Below are 21,127 nucleotides of genomic sequence, written 5' to 3'. Positions count from 1 at the left end.
CATGCCAGGTCAGTAATATTGAATATTGCGATATTTCGTTCATTTCGATGGCAACTGATTGCAACTAGTCCCGAGCTAGAATCATCAAAAACAGTAACGTTTGGCTGACGGTGGAATTTCTCCTTTGCAGGGAAACACAGCCTGGACCAGTGGGATGTTGTTTGTGACAAACGAGAGAGCTACTGGCTGGTGTCTCTTGAACCAGCAAATCTCCGTGTCTGCCGCTCAAACGACTCATTACCGGCTGGTTACGGTTGCAGGAAGCAAGCACGGTTTGCCAACCGCACAAGATGGCATGAAAGCGCCTTTGTGGCTGAGCCGGCGCCCTCGGAGACTGGCGGTCCACTTGTGGCCCGGAGCACCGGTAGCGGTCCGCCCGTCTGCGGGTCAATACCTAGGCGGCACCTTCACTGCGAGGCTGGGTACCCATCTCCACTCCACTGTACCTAGGTAAGCTGCCCAGGGTCATTGCATACCGCTCCCCCGCTAAGGTCTGCCCGGCGAGCTTGCTTTGCTCCAACCTACCTACTAGGTAAGGTAAGGAAGGGCACGTCGCGATTCACGCCTTCGCGACGATTCCATTGAACAACCCCGAACAACTTCAATTGTACCGCCACTACCTCACCAATTGCCGCCACGCACAGCCAGACAGCCCTGCCATACCAAGGCGCTTTCAGCTATTCTATTGTTGTTGCTGAAACTCCGGACTCCGCAAACCATCACCGATCATTGCCCAGCACGCAAGCAAGCTAACGTCGCGATCGATCCTGCATGCCACGCGCCCAGGACTCGGTTTCGTAGGCTGGCATCGCGCACCAATCTTGCAACATGGATGAGGATGACAGAGGTAAGTCTCTATGTATTCCTCACTACCCGCTACTGCCCTAACTTGCCTTGGCGCATCAGATTCGAACGCGAGTTCCGAGAACGACCAAGATGAGGTCATGGAAGATGTAGACGACGCCGAGGGTGACGTGGAACCCGAGGAGGAGGATAACGAAGACGACCAGGAAGAGGGCGATAGGGAAGAAACGGCCGACGATGCGCACGATAAAGGCGATGACGGAGCAACAGGGGACCCAAGACAAACATCTAGGGCCAACTCAGCCGGTGCTCGAGCATCCCCAGAGGGAAAAGGCAAATCACCACAGCCCTCGTACTCTAGTCTTTTCCCCAGTGTCCGACCCGAAGCAGTCAATGCCAGACTCTACGACATCGTTCCCACCATGGCTGCCCCTCAGGCGACGAGCATCAATGCTATAGCCATCACCCCCGATCTTCGGTACTGGATGACTGGAGGATCCGACGGCTACATTCGCAAGTACGATGGACCGGGTACTATAAACGGCAAACAACTTCTCACAGTGGCGCAGAGGCACCCTTTTGTCGATAGTGTCGTCAAGGCGGGGATTTTGATGTCATACTGGGAGAATGAAGAGCCTGGGCCTCCAAATCCGAGAGGCAATGAAGACCACGTTCTATCCCCAGTCTACTCGTTGGCAGTACACTCCCAAGCATTGTGGCTCTTGTCTGGACTTGAATCTGGTGGCATTAACCTCCAGAGTGTACGCCACGACGAGGGAAAGCGCATAACGTGTCTTCAACAACACACTAATGCTGTAAGCGTTTTGTCACTAGCGCAGGACGAGAAGAGTGTGCTCAGTGGCAGTTGGGACAAAAATATTTTCGACTGGGATCTGAATGTCGGGACTGTGAAGCGTACTTTCGATGGCAGTGGAGGTCAGATATCCGCCATCGAACTACGACCGGTCAATGGAGCGCCGATTCCAGCGGACGCGATGGAAGATGACATCAAGCTCGACACAACTTTCAGCTCGAACAACGGAAAACCCGCAAAAAACAACATGACTGGTGGCAGCGTAAATGGTCTAGATAGCCAGGCACCCGCTGTATCTGGTGAAGCCGACGAGGGACAGGCGTCTCCGGCGCATGAGTCGCTTTTTGGCGGCAGTGATACTGGGTCGTTGTTCGGCGATAATGTTGGCGGGAACTACGGGGCGGATGATGATGATGAATTCTCGAGGGCCATGGGCGACATGGGCATGCCGCCTCTGCATGACGGCTCAGGACAGGATGGAGGCATGGATCATTCCGCCGATATCGACATGACCAATGCCTTCAGTACTGATGCAACATCTGCCCCTGCAATCCAGCCATCAGGCACAGGCAGCCCGGAGGCGTCGAGGCATCACGCCGCTTCCCAAGGTGCTGACACTAATGCATTGGACGGACAACCGACGCAAGATGTCACGAATGATATTACTGCACATGCTGGTCCGTCGAGCCTGGATGACGCAGCAGCAATTGACGCGCAGCTATCAGAACCTGCTCCGGGATCACCTTCCATGGTCTTTGCATCAGATCCGCCACCTCCACCAATGGATCCCACTCAATCTGCCGACACCGTCTTCTTCTCTGCAGCAATAGATGGTCCAATCCGACTGTGGGACCGGCGGGTTCAGGATCCCGTGGCAAGGATAGGTAATCAGCGCAGTGTTCCTCCTTGGTGCATGGGAGCATGCTGGAGCCCTGATGGTAACTGGATATACGCCGGCAGACGCAATGGAACAGTGGAGGAATACAGCATACACAAGGCCAGAAGCGGTTGGGCGCCAGAGCGATCCCTGAAGTTTCCAGCTGGCAGTGGAGCTGTGAGCGCTGTGAGGATGATGCCAAACGGACGGCATTTGGTCTGGTAAGTGTTGCTGACTTACAAAGCTGTTGCAGGCGGCGGTTAAGCTAACTTGACCTAGTGCGTCTCATGATATTCTTCGCTTGTATGATCTTAGAGACACGAGGGCATTCAAGCACTCGACTGTTCCCTTTTTGATTATCCCCGGACCTCCAAGGGCCGGTGTCATCTCGTCTCTCTACATCGATCGGACCTGCCGCTTCATGTTGACGGCCGCTGGGACCCGTGGTTGGGAGGGCACAAGCACGGAAGTGTTGATTGGCTATGAGATTGGAGTGACCGAAGAAAAATGATAGGTTTCAAGCCTTCTCAAAACAGAGGCGCTTGGAAACAAAGGTTCTCTCTTGACCTCGGCGGAGAGCACAGGCAAAGCGGTAAGAAGTATTTATGAATATGGAGTTGAAGGCGATGCAGGCTATTCGGGTCTAGAAGTCTAGAATCAATACCCTTATTTATTCGAGTACTGAGATGCTTGTTAATGTACCGCGACAAGACACTGGAGTGCGCACGTCGAATCAAGCTCCTGTGTGCGTGCCTGAGCCACTCGCCCCCGACAGACCCAACCTGTCGGCTTCTCCAACATCCCACAGCGGCCTAGCGCCCTGTGATCGCCTCCGCTCATAACCGGAACACGGCATTGTGCTCTGATCGCCGAGAGATACGTTCCCCTGTCAAGGCACTGGAGCTTTACCCCGGATTGGAGGCTTTGGACATGTGCTGCCCCCCGACTGTCTATCTTCACCACACCACCTACCCTGTTGACCGGGGGTTTCATCTATCTCCCCAGCCATGTCGACCGCCTTCACCTTGCATTCCAACACCAACAACGATAGCAGCCAGCCACTCGGAGCACGCACCGGCGTTTACCGGAGATGAAGGGGGTTATTGATACCAGTGACCTCTACATTTCGCTGGACCTGAACCGGCGCCGACAGCTCAATTGATGCAAATAAAACGAACATGTCTCCCCCGCATTGCCAGGTACCGGCGTCGGCCGACGATGAAATTCAACCGCTTCTTTCACGGCCTAGTCATTCATCCCACGACGTCGATACCGCAATGGCATTCAAAGATGCTGAGACCATCGTCTCAGGCTCGGGCTCGAAGCCAGGCGCCGCTGATGCCGAACTGGCTGAGGCCATTCGTTTGGAGCATAACCTAATTTTCTCCGAAGCTGTCAAGCTCTATCCGGCTGCCATTGGATGGTCAGCCTTCGTGTCTCTTGGTGTCATCATGCTCGCTTTCGACCCTCAGCTACTAGGAAATCTCTACGCCACGCCTCAGTTTCAAAGGGACTTTGGCTATGAGTATGAAGGTTCTGTAAGCTACCTAATCTGCCCACCAACATGAACATTGCCCACGACAACTAACGCGCTTAAGTATATTATCAGTACGCCGGCAGATGGTTTCGGGCAGATGTAGCCTCCACGTTGCTAACATACATTCTAGGTGCCGCATGGCAAACTGGGCTTTCCATGGGCAACCCCGTTGGTCAAGTTGTCGGTGCTCTCTTCGCGGCGTATCCCATGGACTGGTTTGGTCGAAAGCTGACCTTTGCTGCCTGTGTCGTTTTGACCGCGGCAATTGTCTTCATTCAATTCTTTGCCCGCTCACTTCCCGTTCTGCTGGTGGGGGAGCTTCTTGGTGGTTTGGTCCTGGGCATGTATGTTGTCATTGCCCCGGCCTATGCCTCAGAAGTTTGTCCCACCGCGCTACGTGGTCATCTGACATCTTACGTCAATCTTTGTTTCGTTGCCGGTCAACTTCTGGCAAACGGAGTAACAGCTGGCACCTCCAAGCTTGAGACTCATTGGGCATATTCTCTGCCTTTTGCGCTCCAGTGGTTCTGGATCCTAGTCATCCTCCCTGGCCTACTCTTTGTACCTGAAAGCCCGTGGTGGCTGGTACGAAAAGAGAGACTGGACGAGGCAGAGAGAAGTCTCAGACGCTTGGCATCCAACAAAGTCAACGTCGCCGCAACATTGGCTTTCATTGTAGAGACCGACAGACTCGAGCAGGAGCTTGAGGCCGGAAGCACATATTGGGACTGTCTCAAGGGAGTGAATTTAAGACGAACAGAAATCTCTGTTGGCGCCTACTGCACCCAGGTCCTCAGTGGCATCTATCTCATTAACTATGGCACATACTTCTTTCAGCAGGCTGGATTGCCCACTGACAAAGCATTTGATATGGCTATTGGGTTCCTTGGTGAGTCGACCTTATCTTGGTGACTTGCAAATTCGGCCCTAACACCATCCACGACAGCTGTTGGATTTGTCGGCACAGTAATCTCATGGTACTTCCTCATCCACTATGGTCGCAGGACTATTTACATCACGGGATTGGCTGCCTTGGTTGTTCTGCAACTCATAATTGGCATTCTCGACTGCGTTCCAGGCCGACCCTCCGGTGTGATGTGGGCAGAGTCATCCCTCATGTTGATATGGAATTTTGCATATGATCTCTCTGTCGGACCGGTCTGTTTTGTGCTCATATCCGAGGCCTCCGCAACAAGAGTGCGATCCAAGACTATTGCTCTTGCAACCGCAGCTCAGGGTGTTCTGGGCATCATTATGACGGTGGCAATTCCGTACATGGTGAGCACTTCTTACCCCATCAGCCGCTAGTCTAGAGCGCTGACTTTAATACGCGCTAGATCAACCCCGACGAGTTAAACATGCAGGGGAAGCTCGGGTTCTTTTTTGGGGGTCTGGCGGCTTTGTGCTTTTGCTGGGCATGGTTCCGAATTCCTGAGACCATGGGCCGTACGTACGAAGAGCTGGACATTCTTTTCGACAAGCGCGTGCCGGCCCGGGACTTCAAGGGCTATGTAGTAGAGGGTATGGCATCCCCTAGCGCTTAAATTCTCGGTAGGCGTGTTTTTTCTTGGACGCAGATTTCGAAGGACTAAGATGTGTCATAATACCCGAAACGAAACTATATCAGAATTCTGTATGACTGAGCGACACTGGAACTCATTTTTCCTCCTTCCCTTGAACCTCTACGACCTTTGATGTTACAAGGAGCTTTTCGGGATGGGAACGAGGTGTGAACCCAGTACCACCGCCATCAGGATGGTCTTAAGTACTTGCATCGTGCTCGTCATGATCTACCGCCCGCTTCACTCCCCAGTTGCTGATGCAAAGGTTTTAGTTTCCGTACGCATAACTAGCAGTGACTCATGGGCCCCGTTCTCGATGCTATCCGATTTCTGGACATTGGATCGAGATTAACCGCTACATGGTAGCTATGGAACCTCCAAGCAGTCCGAATGGTTGGGGATGTGTTCAGAGTCACAGTCTTCGATTCAATAGCAACTGCGACGGATCCGGCGTCCCATGCGAGGGCCCACAATTCAGTTCCATCCTGCGTTGATGAAGACTCGTTGCCTCTGTCAGTATCTGTACGGGTCTTGTCACGATGTGACAACATTGATCTGGATGTTTGTGATTTTGCGCCGCAAGGAACGCCAAACAACAGAACAGGTCTTTGTTTCAGGCCCTTAAAGATTTGAGAAACGGTAATCTCACATTGAAAGCCAGGATGCCACTCATTGTTGAATGCTTCGAAAGATCAGTCCAGGGAAAATGCTGAAGGAAGTGCTTCGCTTGTCATAATCATCACACACCATTTGTCTTGGCCGCTTTCTTTTCCTTGTTCTTCGTAAACGTTGGCAACGGTCCATCTGATTTTACGAATTACAGTTCCTACTGAAGCGACAGCTCCGGATTGAGCAGCCCCCCGCCCCCCGAATTATCGCCAGCTTGCGGTCTCTCCAGGGATTCAGACGACAAAAATGAAGCGGGTCGCATGCTTGTACAGAGAGAGCACTATGCGTGTCTGCTTCCCATGCACGGTGACATTAGCCCTTGGCTGCATCGCCACCAATCGTTTAGCTCTCAGACACACCAACCCCGGCATCTACGGATTGCACTGACACTCATCATGTGCATTGGGCCAGTACAAGCCAGTGATCATCGGCCCATGTGTGGTAAACGCGGCGTCACAAACCACCAGTCCCCGCACGCAAGGAGATCGGCGAGAAGTCCGGTAAGCAACACCAAACGTCACCTCGGCCGGCCATTTCCCGAACTTGAGAGCCAGGTTCATTCCCCTCATCCCCACGATTTCCCCTCACCAACCCCCCACGGGGTAAGGGAACCTTCCCGCGTACAAGAAGAGACACTGAGCCACATTCCTAGGGCGCATTCCTGTGTCATCGATCGTTGCTTCTTGGTGTTCTGCTTTCCCTTTCCACTTGTGCAACCGAAAACACGCAAGTCATGGATACAAAGAAGGCGAGTATTGAGCAGGATGAGAACCCGGCGCCCAACGCGTTGAAGCCATCGGCTTCGAATCCGACTCCAGAAGAATGGGCGCAACATTTTACGAGCCAGGATGAGGCCTGGCACAAAGACTACGACAAGAGATTGCTAGTCAAAGTTGACAGGAGGCTCATGCCCACGCTAGTTATGAGTACGAGAAAAAGCTTCCAAACATGTTCAATGTTCATGGCTAACTATGAAAACAGTGTATCTACTCAACTTCCTCGATCGATCCAATCTCGCCCAAGCTCGGCAAGGCACTCTGGAAGCGGACTTGGGCATGTCCGGGACCGATTTCAACTTGGCAACCTCCATCTTCTTCGTCGGTTATTTGCTGATGCAGCTACCATCAAACCTGCTCCTCACCCGAGTGCGCCCGTCTTTCTATCTCGCATCATCATGCTGTCTTTGGGGTGTTGTATCGACGTGTAATGCCGGGGCGAAGACCTTTACGCACCTCGTGGTGATTCGTTTTGTAAGCCTGCCTCGACTTCCGCATTGCCAATCTCATACCAGAACGGCAGCCGTTAGGGTTCCACGGACGTCGCCACTGACGCGTCGATAGTTTCTCGGATTTGTCGAGGCCCCATTCTTTCCCGGTCAGTTTGATTCCTGGTGATCTTCAGTGACTCGTGGCTGACCTGGACTTCCAGGTGCCGTGTTTCTCATGAGTTCATGGTACACCCGCGCCGAGCTCACCCGTAGAATTGCATATCTTTATGCTGGCAACGCACTAGCAAATATGTATGCAAACCGATATGTCATTCTATGATCGAGGCTAGCTGACGGTTCTCAGGTTTGGTGGACTGCTTGGTGCAGCTATTCTAGGCAATTTGGAAGGAGATTTGGGACACGCCGGTTGGAGATGGTTGTTCATCATTGTAAGGCTCTCCCAGTCGATCTTTTTGGCGGTAGAAATTGACCGTCATCTTAAACAGGAGGGTGTAGTAGCCATTGCTTTTGCCCTAGTGGCCATGTGGATCCTCCCGGACTATCCTCACACGACCAAGTGGCTGTCCGAAGAAGAACGCGCCTATGCCGCCTGGCGCCTCATCGAAGACATTCAAGAAGCCGACACCTATCACGAACAGAGCATGTGGGGAGGGGTAAAGATGGCCGTACGCGACTATCGCCTCTATATGTTTATTCTGATGCAGCACCTATCTCTGGTCACCCAGACTTTCCAATATTTCTTCCCAACCATTGTCGGTACCTTGGGCTACGGCAAGATCAACACACTCTGGCTAACTGCTCCTTGCTGGGTGAGTGGACGATGCAGCCACCGGGAGTCCCCCGCATGCCTTTTGACGACATGCTCATCGTCTCGTAGGCTGCTACTTTCCTCATTTCAGTCTGCGTAACCTACTCTTCGTCAAAAACAAAAGATAGATCACTTCACATATTCTGCCTCACTCTTCTATCTGGAGTTGGAAACGCCATAGCGACTGGCTCGAGTGTTGTTGGAGTCCGTTACTTTGCCATGTTTCTCATGCCCATGGGCGCTATTTCCGCATGTGAGCTCCATCAGCACATTGCTTTAAGATAGAATAACCTACTCACGCCAGATGCAGACCAAATCATTGTATCGTGGGTCGCCAACTCATTCCCTCGACCGCTCGTCAAACGATCAGCTTGCATCGCCATCGCGAACATGATAGGTTGGTACCTCTCCGCATGCGATTGGGAGGAAGCTCACGTTGCTCTTAGGAAACACCGCCACTATCTATGGCAGTTATATGGTTCGTGCTGTCAATATGAATGGCCAGCCTATAATCAAGGAGCTGACTTGTTCTAGTACCCGAGCAGCACAGGTCCGCAGTATGTTCCGGGAGGCAGTACTAATGCTGTACTCTGTCTGATGGTTGGTCTGCTCGCACTGGTGCTTCGATACTTGCACAAATGGGAGAACAAAAAGTTAGAGAAGGCGGAGTTGGAGGCGGCGGCCGCGGCAGAGGGAGGGGAGAAAATAGCCGTTGATTTGACCCAAGAGAAGAGAGCAGCTGGGTTCAGGTATATCTACTGAGCTGGAAAAGTCACCACACCAACACACCCACCGCTTGAGGTTGCGTCGGAGACACCCATGATGCCCAAATGCATACGCTTGGTGCCCATACCAATGTTGGAGAACTATCGTCACAGTTGTACTTACTATGGTGGGGAGACACATGCAACTCTGTTGGACATACTCTACGCCCAAAAGTCCTGTGTCTGGGTCAAGAATTTGAAGCACTTCGTCTGAGTCCAGCTACTCGGACAAGCAACGTATTGATTGATCGTATAGTCACGATTCAATGTTATTACATTCGAGGCGCAAGTCTTGTCCACTGATTCAATTCGAGAACGCCGAATCCAAGCAATCAAGCGCGGCTGCCAACTGCTGTTCAGCACCAGAAAAAAAGGGGAACCATGTATCCAATGCCGACACGAGTGAACTTGACGGAAGCGAAGTCGCCACTTCGGCTACGGAGAAGCTGCGCCATGCACTATGGCAGCTGCCTCATGACTTCACTGTCTCGTAGCCGGGAAACCCAACCTCTCGGCATTCCAACCGAGTCTGTAAGGACACCAGGGTTCTTCAGCATCGTCTTGTCCCAACCATCGAGTGAGCGAATAGGAGTTCCGAGAGGTCACCGGGGCAGCACTAGTGTCAAGTTGATCTCGATACACAGAATCTGCCGTAACGTAGTCCTGTGCCACTGTTTGAGGCATGTCGCTATCACAGAGTCATATGAGCAAGCTGCCCGTTTAAGGAGGATAAAGAACCCGCAACAAAATATTCGGGCCGATGTTCTCAGCTTCTACTCTGCCACCAAATCGATGGGCTCATAAGAGAAACACACACCCGAGGCTTGACTCCACGGGGCGCCGTGGTCCACAGTATTTTGGGCACAGAATGATGCCTTTGTATGTGGCTGAATGAGCCGGTAGGAAGGTAGGCTGGGGGACCTCGCACGCGTAAAGAATCGAGGCAGGGGCTGGCCGGAGATGAAGTCGTCCTAGAAGACGAAAGGGCTCAGCCTGACTACAAGAGAACATCTGGCTTGTTGACGGGGATGTGGCATCTTAAGTAGACTTTTGATGATGTGCCAACGTCCACCGAGCTGTATATGCCCACCTCGCGCCGTGCTGCTTCCCTAATCCCCTGTCTGACTTGTTGTTCACAAACCAGCTTTTGTTTAGTTTTTGCAGGTCATGCAGGTCGTGCAACCGCGCAGGACATGTAAGCCAGACGCCACGCATTTCGAGAAGGACCGGGGGGCCATTTCTAATGGTTTGGCCCAGAGTCCACATCTTCGCACGTCGCTCTAAGCTACATAGCAAAACTTCGACCTGTGTTGATGCGATATGTAGGCGACTTAGGCAGGTATCCGTTCGCGATGTATTATTGCTCCAATCCAAGGAGTCATTGGAGCCCCGTCGAGGATAGCTGCAGTGGCCGGCTTATCCGAGGTCTTCGCTTTGTCGCGTCACTGAGCCTTATTTCTTCATTGTGCCAGATAGTTCATTCTGAGGAAGCGCCCCTCCCACTGAGAAGTAGTACGCACGAAAGCGGTAAGGCGATGGAACGATGTTTTGGCTTGAATCTAGGGATCACATTTTGACATTTGACCATCAACCATAATGGAACACACCTCTCTCGTGAGCGCCTCCGCCTCTTTTTGGCCGACCTATAGCCATTCGTATTCCTATCCTATGCCGTGCCCGCCCTTTTTGTCCTTGTCCACGGCCCAAAGAAATGATGAACCAAAAAAACTTTCGAGACTGGTCTCTCCCACAAGGTGATTACCATTATATAATATATTGATCGGCCGGCGGACTCGCTAGCAACGACTCATGTGACATTGTACAAAGGAAATGACTTTTTTCTGTTTCGCGGAAATGAATGTGATCATGGCCCTACAGGGGCGTTGTAATATTGTACAGGCACCAGCGGCCATTCTGTTGGCATCGGCGTTGGTGCTGGTGCGTTTTCGTCGACAACTGTGCTGGAGAAGCTCTCCCAGTCCTCAAACACGATGCCGTCGGGGATATACTGAAAGTTCATTGGCTGTGCCTCTTGAGGGGGTGGCGGCAGCTCTCTGTCGAGTGACGCCCGGTGAAGAGGCTCTGGTGTAGTGCGCTGTTGAGGAGCGTGGAACAACGGCGCCGGCATCATCGACTGCGCTCTCATGTGATCCATGAAAGGCCCCGGTGAGGAGTCTTGCGACGACAAGACTGGGGGCTGAGGAGATTGTGTCGGCAGGGTCTGGGAGGGTATCGAAGGAGGCGGCAGTAAGGGCTGAGGAGGATATTGTTGAGGCATAGCAGTAGGAGCAGGGGCGTAGCATTGCGAGTATTGCATGGGCGGCGATGCCGGCACGGGGAGGAAGACGAGATCCGCAAGCTTGTATGCGATTGAGACAATCGATTCCGCCTCAGAGCTGGAACCAGAAAAGAACTCGAGCAGATCCTGAAGTTGGCCGGGACTTTCGTTCTCCATAAAGCCTTGAGCACGGCCAGTCTGTGTGGGGTTCCAGCTGAAGTTTGGTTGGCGTCCATTGAATTCGTTAGCCTTTGACATGAGGATGTCCTTCCAAGCCTCGTGAATCAATGGCTGATGAAGAAGGCCGTAGATAACTCTGGAATGCATCCAATCGGACTTTGTCTTTCCCGACTCAAAATGTCTTGCGACATGCTCGACGTGGCGTTCACGTGAGGGATGAAGGGCGGAACAGAAGCCACAAGCCCAGTACTTTCTCCTCTTCAGATACTTGACAACCTTTTCGGAGTGGGGGCATGTCTTGCAGCCATGAGACGCCTTGTGGTGTTGGTTGAAGGTGTTGGCTCCCCAGAAGCTCCTGTTGCAGCCAGGTTCGGGGCATGGGTATTTCTTCCAACGCTCATGGAACTCCTCCTCATGACGCTTCCAGTCGTATTTGCGCTTGAACCTTGTTTCGCAGGATGTGCACCAGTAGAAGTTGAACCGGCCGGGGCCCCATCCCGTCTGGGCGCTCGCGACCTGAGGAAGGCTGCCGGGAACAGCCTGGGGTGCGGATTGCTGGCATGTTGAAGGGGTTTGAGACGACTGAGAGTAATTGGTAGCGATAGTAGCGTTCGAATTGGCAGAGCCCATTGACCAAATGCTGGCATGCCCGGAGGATCCTGAACTCGTCGATGATACGGAGATGCGCGGTCGGTGACCAATTTGGCCATGGCAAATTGCTGGGGACACAGGAAGGAAGTTAGTCGGGTGATCTCTTCTCCAAGTTTGGAGAGGCAATAGATTCAAACCTCGTGTGGAAGCGTCTTCCATAGGAGCATCTTGTTGGGGAACCATCTGTTGCTGCTGCTGCTGCTGCTGCTGCTGCTGCTGCTGCTGCTGCTGCTGCTGCTGCTGCTGCTGCTGCTGCTGCTGCTGCTGCTGCTGCTGCTGCTGCTGCTGTGCTGCCCTGTCATCGGCCTCCCACATTTGCATCAAAAGATCGCGCGAAAGTCCCGAATTCTTCAAGGCCTCAAGCGTCCGTCGGGCATCGGCCAGCACGTCGGCTGGGGCATCTTGCATAGGATGATCCATCTGGGCGTTATCCACTTTCCCCTTCACTCGGCGAAGACGAATTGGCGTTGGCTTTTCCCAAATGACTTTGTTGGGTCAGGGCGCGACGAGGTAGCGACAGTGTGTTGGATGATATAGCTGATGAACGAAGTATGGCGACAGATGATCGGACGATGTGCCGCAAGGGCTGATCGGAGATGTGTATGGGCGACGGAATGAACAGAAAAGATATCGTACAAGCAAAACGTTGAGTCGCGGATCGACAAGACGAAATCAAGTAGATGGGAAACGGGTGTCGGCTCGAAGGTGTCGTGAGCGCAGATATAATGGGAAACGAGCGTGGAGGGTTCGGATGGTATTAAGGGCGACGGGAGGTAAAGGTCGGGTCGGGTGTGAGGTAGTCGTAGATAGAAGAAGAGGTAGAAGTAAAGAGGTAGAGAGGTAGGTGCGGTGTGGAGCGGAGCGAGGCCAGGTTAAGATGGAAAGAGACTGGCGGTGGCGTGTGGTATATGGTGTGGGAGGAGGTGTGTGAGGTGTTGGTAGTCGAGTACTCGGTGGGAAGCGAGCGTGTGCTTTGAATCAAAGCCAGCGGAAGCTTGGGCAAAGTTAGTCAGGAACCTAGCGTGGAGAGGGAACGACTAGGGACTAGGAGACTAGGTTGGAGGCTAGGAGGCGCGACGAGGTCTGAGATGGGAGGGTAGGGGCCTTACAGCAGTGTCCGATGGACCCCTGCACAAACGACCTGTTAGCGCGCTTCTCGTTCCCGGCCGACGTCGAGACGTTGAGCAGATTTCGGAGGAGCAGCAGGGCGGGCAGGTAAGGTCAGGTATGGTACAAGGCCTTGGGTAGGGACAAGACAAGGTAGGCGAAGTATTTTGTACAGAAAGGAGGAGGCAGAGGAGGACAGCTAATGTAGATGGGAAAAGCCCAGGCGGCGAGTGATGGCGGGCGAGAAGAGGAGTGGGAAAGGGAAAGAGAAAGAGGGAGGGGGAGAGAGAGAGAGAGAGAGAGGAGCAGAGGCAGGCGCGCGTGTGTGTGTGTGTGTGTGTGTGTGTGTGTGTGTGTGTGTGTGTGTGTGCTGGGTATCCGTAGGTAGATAGATAGGTACGGATAGGTAGGCAGGTAATAATTGTATGTATGTGTACAGCATGTGCGTGTGTGCATGTGGTCCCCTTCCCCCCCCCCTACCGTATGTCTGTGAAGCGGCTGCTGCTGCATATGCAGGCCGACAGATATTGCACTTGTCAATTCCGTCCGATGTTTGGGGGAGACAGGAGCCAGGAGAGAGGTGATCTCCCACCCCTGCCATTTGAGCCCCTGCCTGCCTGGGGTGCGAGGGTCTGGGATCTGGCGAAAAAGAGACGAACGATGCTGCACACGCAGAGGCCAGTGGCAATGGCAGGAGCAACAGTACTTACTGGACGAATACCTACTGCGTATCCGTACGGGATTGGATCATCAGAGCAGGTCCGCAGCGCAGCCCTGGACCTGAACGGGGACATGGACGGGCAAGCAAGGAAGCCGTTCAGCGATCCCCAGGAAGATCGGGCTAGAAGATTTTTTTTCTTCTTTCTCCTCGTCTTCTCCGGCCGGGCCTGCTGGCCGATTCTCGTTTCTTGCGCGTCCCTCGGTCCTGTACTCTGTGTCCGTAATTCCCCCTCCAGTCACGCGTAAGGATATCGCTAGCATGCAGACGAGGGGTGTTTCACTCTTCTGGGAGATGTGCCTGGTTGGAACGCTGCGCAACGGCATGGGGGGTGGGAAAAGGTAAAGAAGGGTATGCTGCATATCCGACAACGTGCCTGCTGGACGGACAGAGAGACAGAGAGACAGAGAGACAGAGAGAGCTATGGATGGTCTGTGGGAAACAAACGGGAAGCATGGGGAACCGGGGGGGCGTGTTTGAAGGTAACAGGAGCAAGGAGCAGGGACGATCCCGCGATGAAACGAACCTCTCAGCGCGTCATCGTTCGGTTACGGAAGACGATCTTCTCACGAGTGGTGCGCTCCGCGTCCGTGGGAACAGACCACAAGGAGCTATCTTGGGCGATTTGGCAGCCGATGGGTTTGAAAATATCAAGAAATCGTGAGGCAAGGTCGCGGGTAGAGTAAAGTAGCGTGGCGGCAGCGGCAGCGGCAGTGGATGCGTTTGCGTGGGATGCGGCTGTTGAGATGAGCCCTTCTTTTCGCACTTGGTCCCAATTTGGGACAGCTCGGTTTTTCCGGGAGCTGGGATGAGAGCTGGGATGAGAGATGGGATGGGACGTCAATCAAGGCACCATGGAATTATTCGTACTTGCGCGCCGACCGACCGAGGGGGAAGGGGCGTGGCAGGAGGCGTTTAGTTGAACTTAGGCGGCTTCAATGGGATGAACAAACGAACGATCGATGCGGCGAAGGCTGGCAGAAGCCAAAAAGAAAGAAAAAATCAGATGGGAAGGGCACAGCGTCAAGGGGGGGAAGAAAAAGGCGGGCAATGAAGCAGAAGGGTCAGTGGTTTGGAAGCTTCAGCCTCGCTAGGATCAGGGGTACAGTCCAGGTACGAGAGTAAATGGCAATTGGGGCAGTTGGAGCAGCGCAGCTCACCTCAGCTTGGCAACCTACAGTAGTGTACAGTGATTGGAAGCGTCGGCGTGAGCGTAAACATGGGTGTGGGTAGAAGGTTCAAGGCAAGATGCAGATGCAGGTACTGGTAAAGTGTGGGTGCGCGCGCGCGAGCGGGCGGACGGGTGTGAGTGATGTGATGATGAGATGGGACAAGTCAAGTGGATGATGGGATGAGACGCGGGTGGGATGGGATGGGATGGACTGCAGTGGGAGAGACGCCGAACTACCTACCTACGGGGGAACGGACGGGAGCGAGAGAAAAGGCGACGGGAAGGAAACAATGGGCGGGCAGCTGGACAATGACCGCCCACTCCACGCCCGGGTCCAGTCAAGTCAATCGCGAATGGGTGGCTGGTGCTTGACTGATTGATTGATTGCTTGCTTGAATAATACCTTGGCTTGGGGAATCAATGAAGCATGCGAATACTATGTACACACACGGACACACAACCAAAGCATAGCAAGCACAGCACAGCACGTACAAAGTCGTACAAAACCAGCAGAGCATCAGTCACGGATAGGCACGGATAGGTAGGCAACATCACAACAACTGGACCCGTTTAGCAGCTGTGAACCTTGCCTTAGGGTAGGTTGTGTACAATATCCCGTTCGCTATGCGTACTAGGTAGTGCTCCGGCAGCCACGCTAGAGGGAGGCGCTAGGAAGCAAGCGAAAGCAAGCGAGAGTGAAGCTAGGAAAGGGTCGAAGGGAAGAGGGGAGGGAAACGTGCGGGAACGGCGCGTGGCACACACACATATCATAGTACACGCTTCAGACCTCTTGTACAAATTCACAACTCATTTCAACTGACCGACCGACTGATGCGAGAGATACCACGATACCTTTCCTTAAGGTAAGGTAAGGTAGGCAAGGTAGGCACCCTACCACAACCCCGCTTCTTTTCTCGGAGCTAAGCCGAGAGAGGGAGCACAGAGGGAGCGTGCACCACCGCGCTAGCACCAGCTAAGGTAAACATCAGTTTGAGGGTCCTCCCATCTTTCACTTTTTTCCATGCCATGCGGTGCGGTTGGTGATGAGATGGCAGGCCTTCTTGTTTGTTCCGTTTGCCGAACGAGACCCGCTCGACATAGCAACGGAGCAGGCTCACAGCCAGCACGAGGCGCAGCCAGCTCATCTCTACAGCGCATCCATACGAGAGTTGAAGAGAACTCGTCGATTCCTGGTTTGCAATATCTTACCACGGCTTCAAGTAAAAAGGCCGAATCAAAAGACTCTTGGGGAAACTGCTCACTCGTTCATAACTGCCTCGTTGTGATTGGCCGAGACATCACCTGAAACAAATTCAGGACCGTTCACCGACACGCCACGGGCGACCCAGCGTTTCGAAACATGAATAGAGAGAAACACTACCAGGAACCCCCGACGACGACGACCACCACCACCACCGCCACCATCGCCATCCACCTCAGTGCGTCATTCCAACAGCTACAGACCACCTTGCCTTACTTTATCGACCTTACAGCACCTATGCGTTCGGTCCAGCGCAGTGACAGCCCCCAAAGCGTCCCATATAGCTGCACTGCCACTGTAGCATAGCTGGCGGGAGCAATCCAATGGTATTCGTAGAGGCCAGAGCTCGTTCCAGGGGACATTGCAGGGGACTCGTGGTGGCTTTCGGAGCCCTTGAAATGATTTGCCTGGGGAGCTATTCCACACACACCAAGCTACAAGGGGGCTACTGCAGGGGTCTATTACCGGTTTTGGCCAGCTTTAATAACGTGATGGGGCGAGAATAGGAAGGATGAGGGGAAACAATTAGCGGGAAGCTGTTCGTTGATTGGCCAAGGTCGAGACAAGTGGGTGCAGCACGGTCCTTCGGTTTTTTCTTCTTTTTTTTCTTCTTTTTTTCTTCCCTCTTAGGCTCCTTCTTGTGCCCCATCCTCTACTGTCTCTCTGTGGCTGTATCCGTACTTCCTATTGATCCTCACGTAGGTATTAATGTCTCCGCCCGTACTCTGTACTATGATAAATTATAATGGTCGTTTCTTCCTCAGTACCTGGCGTCGATGCCGCTTGCCATTCTCCGATTAAACCTCCCAAGCCCGACCTACTCTTACCGATACCGTGACCGTGGTTGCGTGGGGCTCCATATCCCCCCTCTCATCATAAGCAAACTCGCGAGTCGGGGCGAGTGCTGCATGGGTTCGTTTGTTTCATACGCCTCTAGTGTCCTTCTTGCACAGCACAAGTTCTGCTTCATATCACGTCAAATATGCCAGACTCTGGTCCGATCCACTAGATATGCATACATTGTGCCAAGGTGACTTACATCGGACGCACGATAATACTTGGCTAGCGGCGCGCGTCTCCAAGGTTTTCTCTTGGCGCCAACGCAGACGACGCACAAGGGCGTCAGATCGTGACTTCGGCGAAGGCGTGAGGGTCGGCATCGACGGGTCCTGTCGACGCCGCCTTCTAGGGCCGGCTGTCGCCATCGCTTCGTCTCGTCTTTTTTTGGACTTGCAACTTCCACCCTCTCAGCCATCGTCCCTCCGAGGCTGCTTGCCCGAGTAACCAACTCTAAAAGAAATACAAAAAAAATCAGCAGCTATGGGGACCACTCTATATGAAGCACGCATCAAAACTTGAGCACGGCCAAAGGCGATGTGGAATCTGGAAGCTAGAGGACAAGAAACCCCCAACCTTTCGAGTCAAACGTGCCAACGAGCCAACCAGTCTCGAATTAGAATCAATGTGACAAGTCGCAGCCGATTTTCCAACTTCGTGATCACTCATCCGTATCAATCTGAATCTCGAGTTGACTCTAGCCTAACCGCAAACTGCAGCCGCTGGAACCCTGAACCCTCCTCTTTGTCTCTTTGGGGCTACCCTGATAACGTCGCCTCCGCCGTCTTGTGTCATGTCATGCCGTGACAATCACAATCGCAATTGGAGCTGCTCAAGCACGATCCGCACCGTCGTTGGCACGCTAGTGTCGTCGCCGAGCTGATCCATTGGTATCCGTAGAGCAGCACTTTTACACCGTCGCTTGCGGGCCCCTGAGGCCTCAAGAGCCTCGAGGATCGTCAGTTTATCCTGTTGGTCCGTCCGTAAGCTATGGACATGCCACAATCGACGTCTTACCGCATGTATGCTTCTCCCTCCTGCTTGTGCAGTGCATTCAGGTACTATGCAGTCGTGCTTCCGCCTGTCAGGTGGTGGTGTGATAAAGTGCAAGCACCTGGACCCTCGCGCATGCAGGTTGGGCGTCACAGGTATTCGACGACATCTACATTGCATGTCCAGCGACGCTCAGCACGGTCAGCGGTTTGCGATCCACGGTCCACCGTCCACGGACTGCTACGACGGCATCTCGGGACCGATCAACGCAGCGCAAAGATGCGGAGTAAGGTAAGCATCATGTACGTGCATGTTGCGTATCTTGCGTACGCGCGTATCGGCCCCGCCTCCTCCAGCCAAAGATGGGTAGGACATGATGATGTGCCTAAGTCTCACGTTGAGCTAAGCTCCCCCGGGGCCGTATAGGGGGGGCCGTGGAAGTTGAAAGCATTGTTGAATGATGCACAGACGAGCAATGGCAACACCATGGTGCAAACAACGCCGAGCGAGAACCGCCGGGTAATTGGCTTTGCATGTGCAGCTGCAAATGCATGGTTGAGATGGCGTGGCATGGCAAGTGTGAGTTGAGTTTACTTGAGTTGAGCTGCACTGCGCTGGAAGCTGAGCTCGCATCAGAGCGACCATCCTAATTATAGGCAGCGATCATTCAATGCTCGTTGCTTCTTTGTCGTTCGTTTAGGCAATACAACGGTTGGTGGTTGCTTTTTGTGATGTTGGTTGGCAAGACGCCTTCCGGATTGGGGTGCAGCGAATAGGAGAAATACGGTAAATAGGTACTCTTGAGTCAAGGTGCGAATAAGGTCACCAGTCAACTGAGGCTAAGGTATCGGAACAAAGATGTCGGGACCTTACTGGGAAAGGACCTTACAGATACGATGCGGATATCACGCTTGGCAGGCTGCAATTCCCATCCAGGTCATCGGATCCGAACGGAACTGTGAGATACGGTGCCTTACACTGCAGAGGTCGGGCTACTGGACGGAGACCCCATTCACCCCGGTCGTGGTAGGTCTACATAGTACCTACCTACCTTGGGTAGGCAGGCATTGGCTCAGGCACAGGCGCAGGAACGGGAAGCTGATAGGAGGGCCAGATGGCGGCAATGTTCCATCCATTCGGAAGACCTGCAGCCCTGACCATGCTCGCCTCTTCAGACGAATGGAGAACATGACGACCAGTGCACTCCCGTCGTCATGTCCCTCCCAGCATGTTTCCCTCTGTGAGCCATTTGATAGATGGGCAGCCAAAGAACGGACCGCCATCCGTAAGCCGGTACGCCATCCCAAGCCAGAGGAACTTCCTTCAGGCTTCGGCCTGCGTCTGTCGTCGGCATCTTACCGATATCTTAGGTATGCTAGGTTGCATGTGCCCAAGCTACCTACCTTATCTTAAGGTCACCGTCCCAGAAAAGCCAATTTGTGGCGGCAGTAGGTGCCAGACGAAAACGTTGGTAGCGATAATAACATCCGCTATGAAAATCCCCCACACCCACATGGCCGTCGTGGCTTGCTCACCCGTTCGTTCGTTGCAAAGTCCTGGATCTCTTGCTGGCCGCCCACCGCCACAAGCCCCGACCGAACAAACAAACCCCTGCTCGGTTTCGCTCTGTTGAACGGATACATCGATATTCTTGACGTTTTCGTCCTGCTGGCTGGCTCGCTCTTTCACCTGTTTCGTTCGAGATACCCGCTCAAGATCCCCGAACGCTCAGTGCTAGACTAGTCCATACCGAGGTAGCTCAAAGGCGTCTCTCTTCCGACAACCTGGTTGGCGACACTCCATCCTGTCGTGATAAGTGGCTCTACTAAGGTCAGGGCCAAGGTCGTCAATTCAGCCCCATTTGACAAGAGCCTCCTCCTCCCCAGGACCTCGGGCCAAGGGGAGCCGGGGGGAGGGGGCCAGACATGACCATCACGCGGGCGACTTCGGCGGAGCAACAAGGAAAAAGGACGATGAAGCAGAAAAGGGGGGCAGGGGAGAGCGACGCGCAGATGCAGCGTGGACTTCCGCTTGAATCAGAAATGGGGGTAAAGTACGTAGGTAGGTCCGAGAGCACTCAACCAGAGATGCCAAGTTTGATGAGAATGTGGATTGGCGGCGCACACAAGCGGTTTAGCTGCAGTTGTTGGTGCCGCGACAAGCTTGTGTGCACTGAGATCGGACCAACCGCTGTCAGCACATCAAATGATCTTTTGATGATGATCCCCCTGCCGAGACCATGACTGCTGCGTTGGAGCCGGCTTCTGCAACGTTTGACCTTGATTGCTCGCGCCGGAGGATGGACCTGATGGAACCCCTACAGCAACGGCGACGACTCGTTTGCTTGCTTTTTGGTCTTCGAAACGTCCATCACCCATCCGCACAATCAATCACACGCTGCTCACTCACGATGCATCCATCATCATCATCAACCATCCGTCATCATGGACAATCATCACAGTACCTACCACGCGGCCGACACTGACGCCGACACCGACGCCGACACTGACGCCGACGCCGACGTCTGATTCTGAGACTTTGGCACCCCCTTCTCGGTCTCTGCCTCCGTCTCCGCCTCCGCCTCCCCCATGTTGGGTACCTAATCCCCGTGTGCGTGTGTGTGTGTCTTTCACCGGTCCAGTACGATTACTGCGTAGGTACGAGCAGCGAGCGGCATCTCCTCCCTCCATGGATGGCTTCATGCAGCATGAGCAGCGCCGGCACCCGCAGCGGCAACGCCAAGAAGTCAATCCCTTAAACCCAAGCATTGGCCCTTGTCCTTCGCTTGCATCACATACACACACCACACACACCACACTAGCAGAGCAGGCACCTTTCCATGCCCCTTTTTAGCCCAAGGAGAGAAGG

The 21,127-nt window shown here is 53.6% G+C and overlaps 4 protein-coding genes across 4 annotated transcripts; 3 read left to right on the top strand and 1 right to left on the bottom strand.

Annotated features, from left to right (window-relative positions):
* Nucleotides 1-828: 828 nt before the first annotated feature.
* GCG54_00009423 (Transcription factor spt8) lies at nucleotides 829-3,006 on the top strand (the record flags this gene model as incomplete). Its single annotated transcript, XM_045409369.1, has 3 exons — nucleotides 829-847; nucleotides 907-2,716; nucleotides 2,775-3,006. The coding sequence occupies 3 exons, from the start codon at nucleotides 829-831 to the stop codon at nucleotides 3,004-3,006; spliced, it is 2,061 nt and encodes a 686-aa protein (XP_045256788.1).
* A 667-nt stretch (nucleotides 3,007-3,673) lies between these two features.
* GCG54_00009422 (General alpha-glucoside permease) lies at nucleotides 3,674-5,576 on the top strand (the record flags this gene model as incomplete). The annotated part of the gene is made up of 4 exons (XM_045409368.1): nucleotides 3,674-4,033; nucleotides 4,105-4,921; nucleotides 4,979-5,310; nucleotides 5,370-5,576. 4 exons carry the CDS (start codon nucleotides 3,674-3,676, stop codon nucleotides 5,574-5,576), a joined length of 1,716 nt encoding a protein of 571 aa, XP_045256787.1.
* Nucleotides 5,577-6,996: 1,420 nt separating this feature from the next.
* GCG54_00009421 (putative transporter) lies at nucleotides 6,997-9,061 on the top strand (the record flags this gene model as incomplete). Its single annotated transcript, XM_045409367.1, has 10 exons — nucleotides 6,997-7,189; nucleotides 7,245-7,513; nucleotides 7,604-7,637; nucleotides 7,692-7,782; nucleotides 7,835-7,919; nucleotides 7,977-8,300; nucleotides 8,369-8,552; nucleotides 8,604-8,696; nucleotides 8,746-8,777; nucleotides 8,834-9,061. 10 exons carry the CDS (start codon nucleotides 6,997-6,999, stop codon nucleotides 9,059-9,061), a joined length of 1,533 nt encoding a protein of 510 aa, XP_045256786.1.
* Nucleotides 9,062-10,927: 1,866 nt separating this feature from the next.
* Nucleotides 10,928-12,592, bottom strand: GCG54_00009420 (uncharacterized protein; the record flags this gene model as incomplete). Its single annotated transcript, XM_045409366.1, has 1 exon — nucleotides 10,928-12,592. The coding sequence occupies one exon, from the start codon at nucleotides 12,590-12,592 to the stop codon at nucleotides 10,928-10,930; it is 1,665 nt and encodes a 554-aa protein (XP_045256785.1).
* Nucleotides 12,593-21,127: the final 8,535 nt, after the last annotated feature.

The sequence above is a fragment of the Colletotrichum gloeosporioides genome, assembly GCF_011800055.1.
Source record: "Colletotrichum gloeosporioides strain Lc1 chromosome Unknown consensus_111, whole genome shotgun sequence".
NCBI classification, from domain to species: domain Eukaryota; kingdom Fungi; phylum Ascomycota; class Sordariomycetes; order Glomerellales; family Glomerellaceae; genus Colletotrichum; species Colletotrichum gloeosporioides.
Note: the sequence above shows the minus strand (reverse complement) of the source record. Positions and strands in the feature narration are given on the sequence as shown.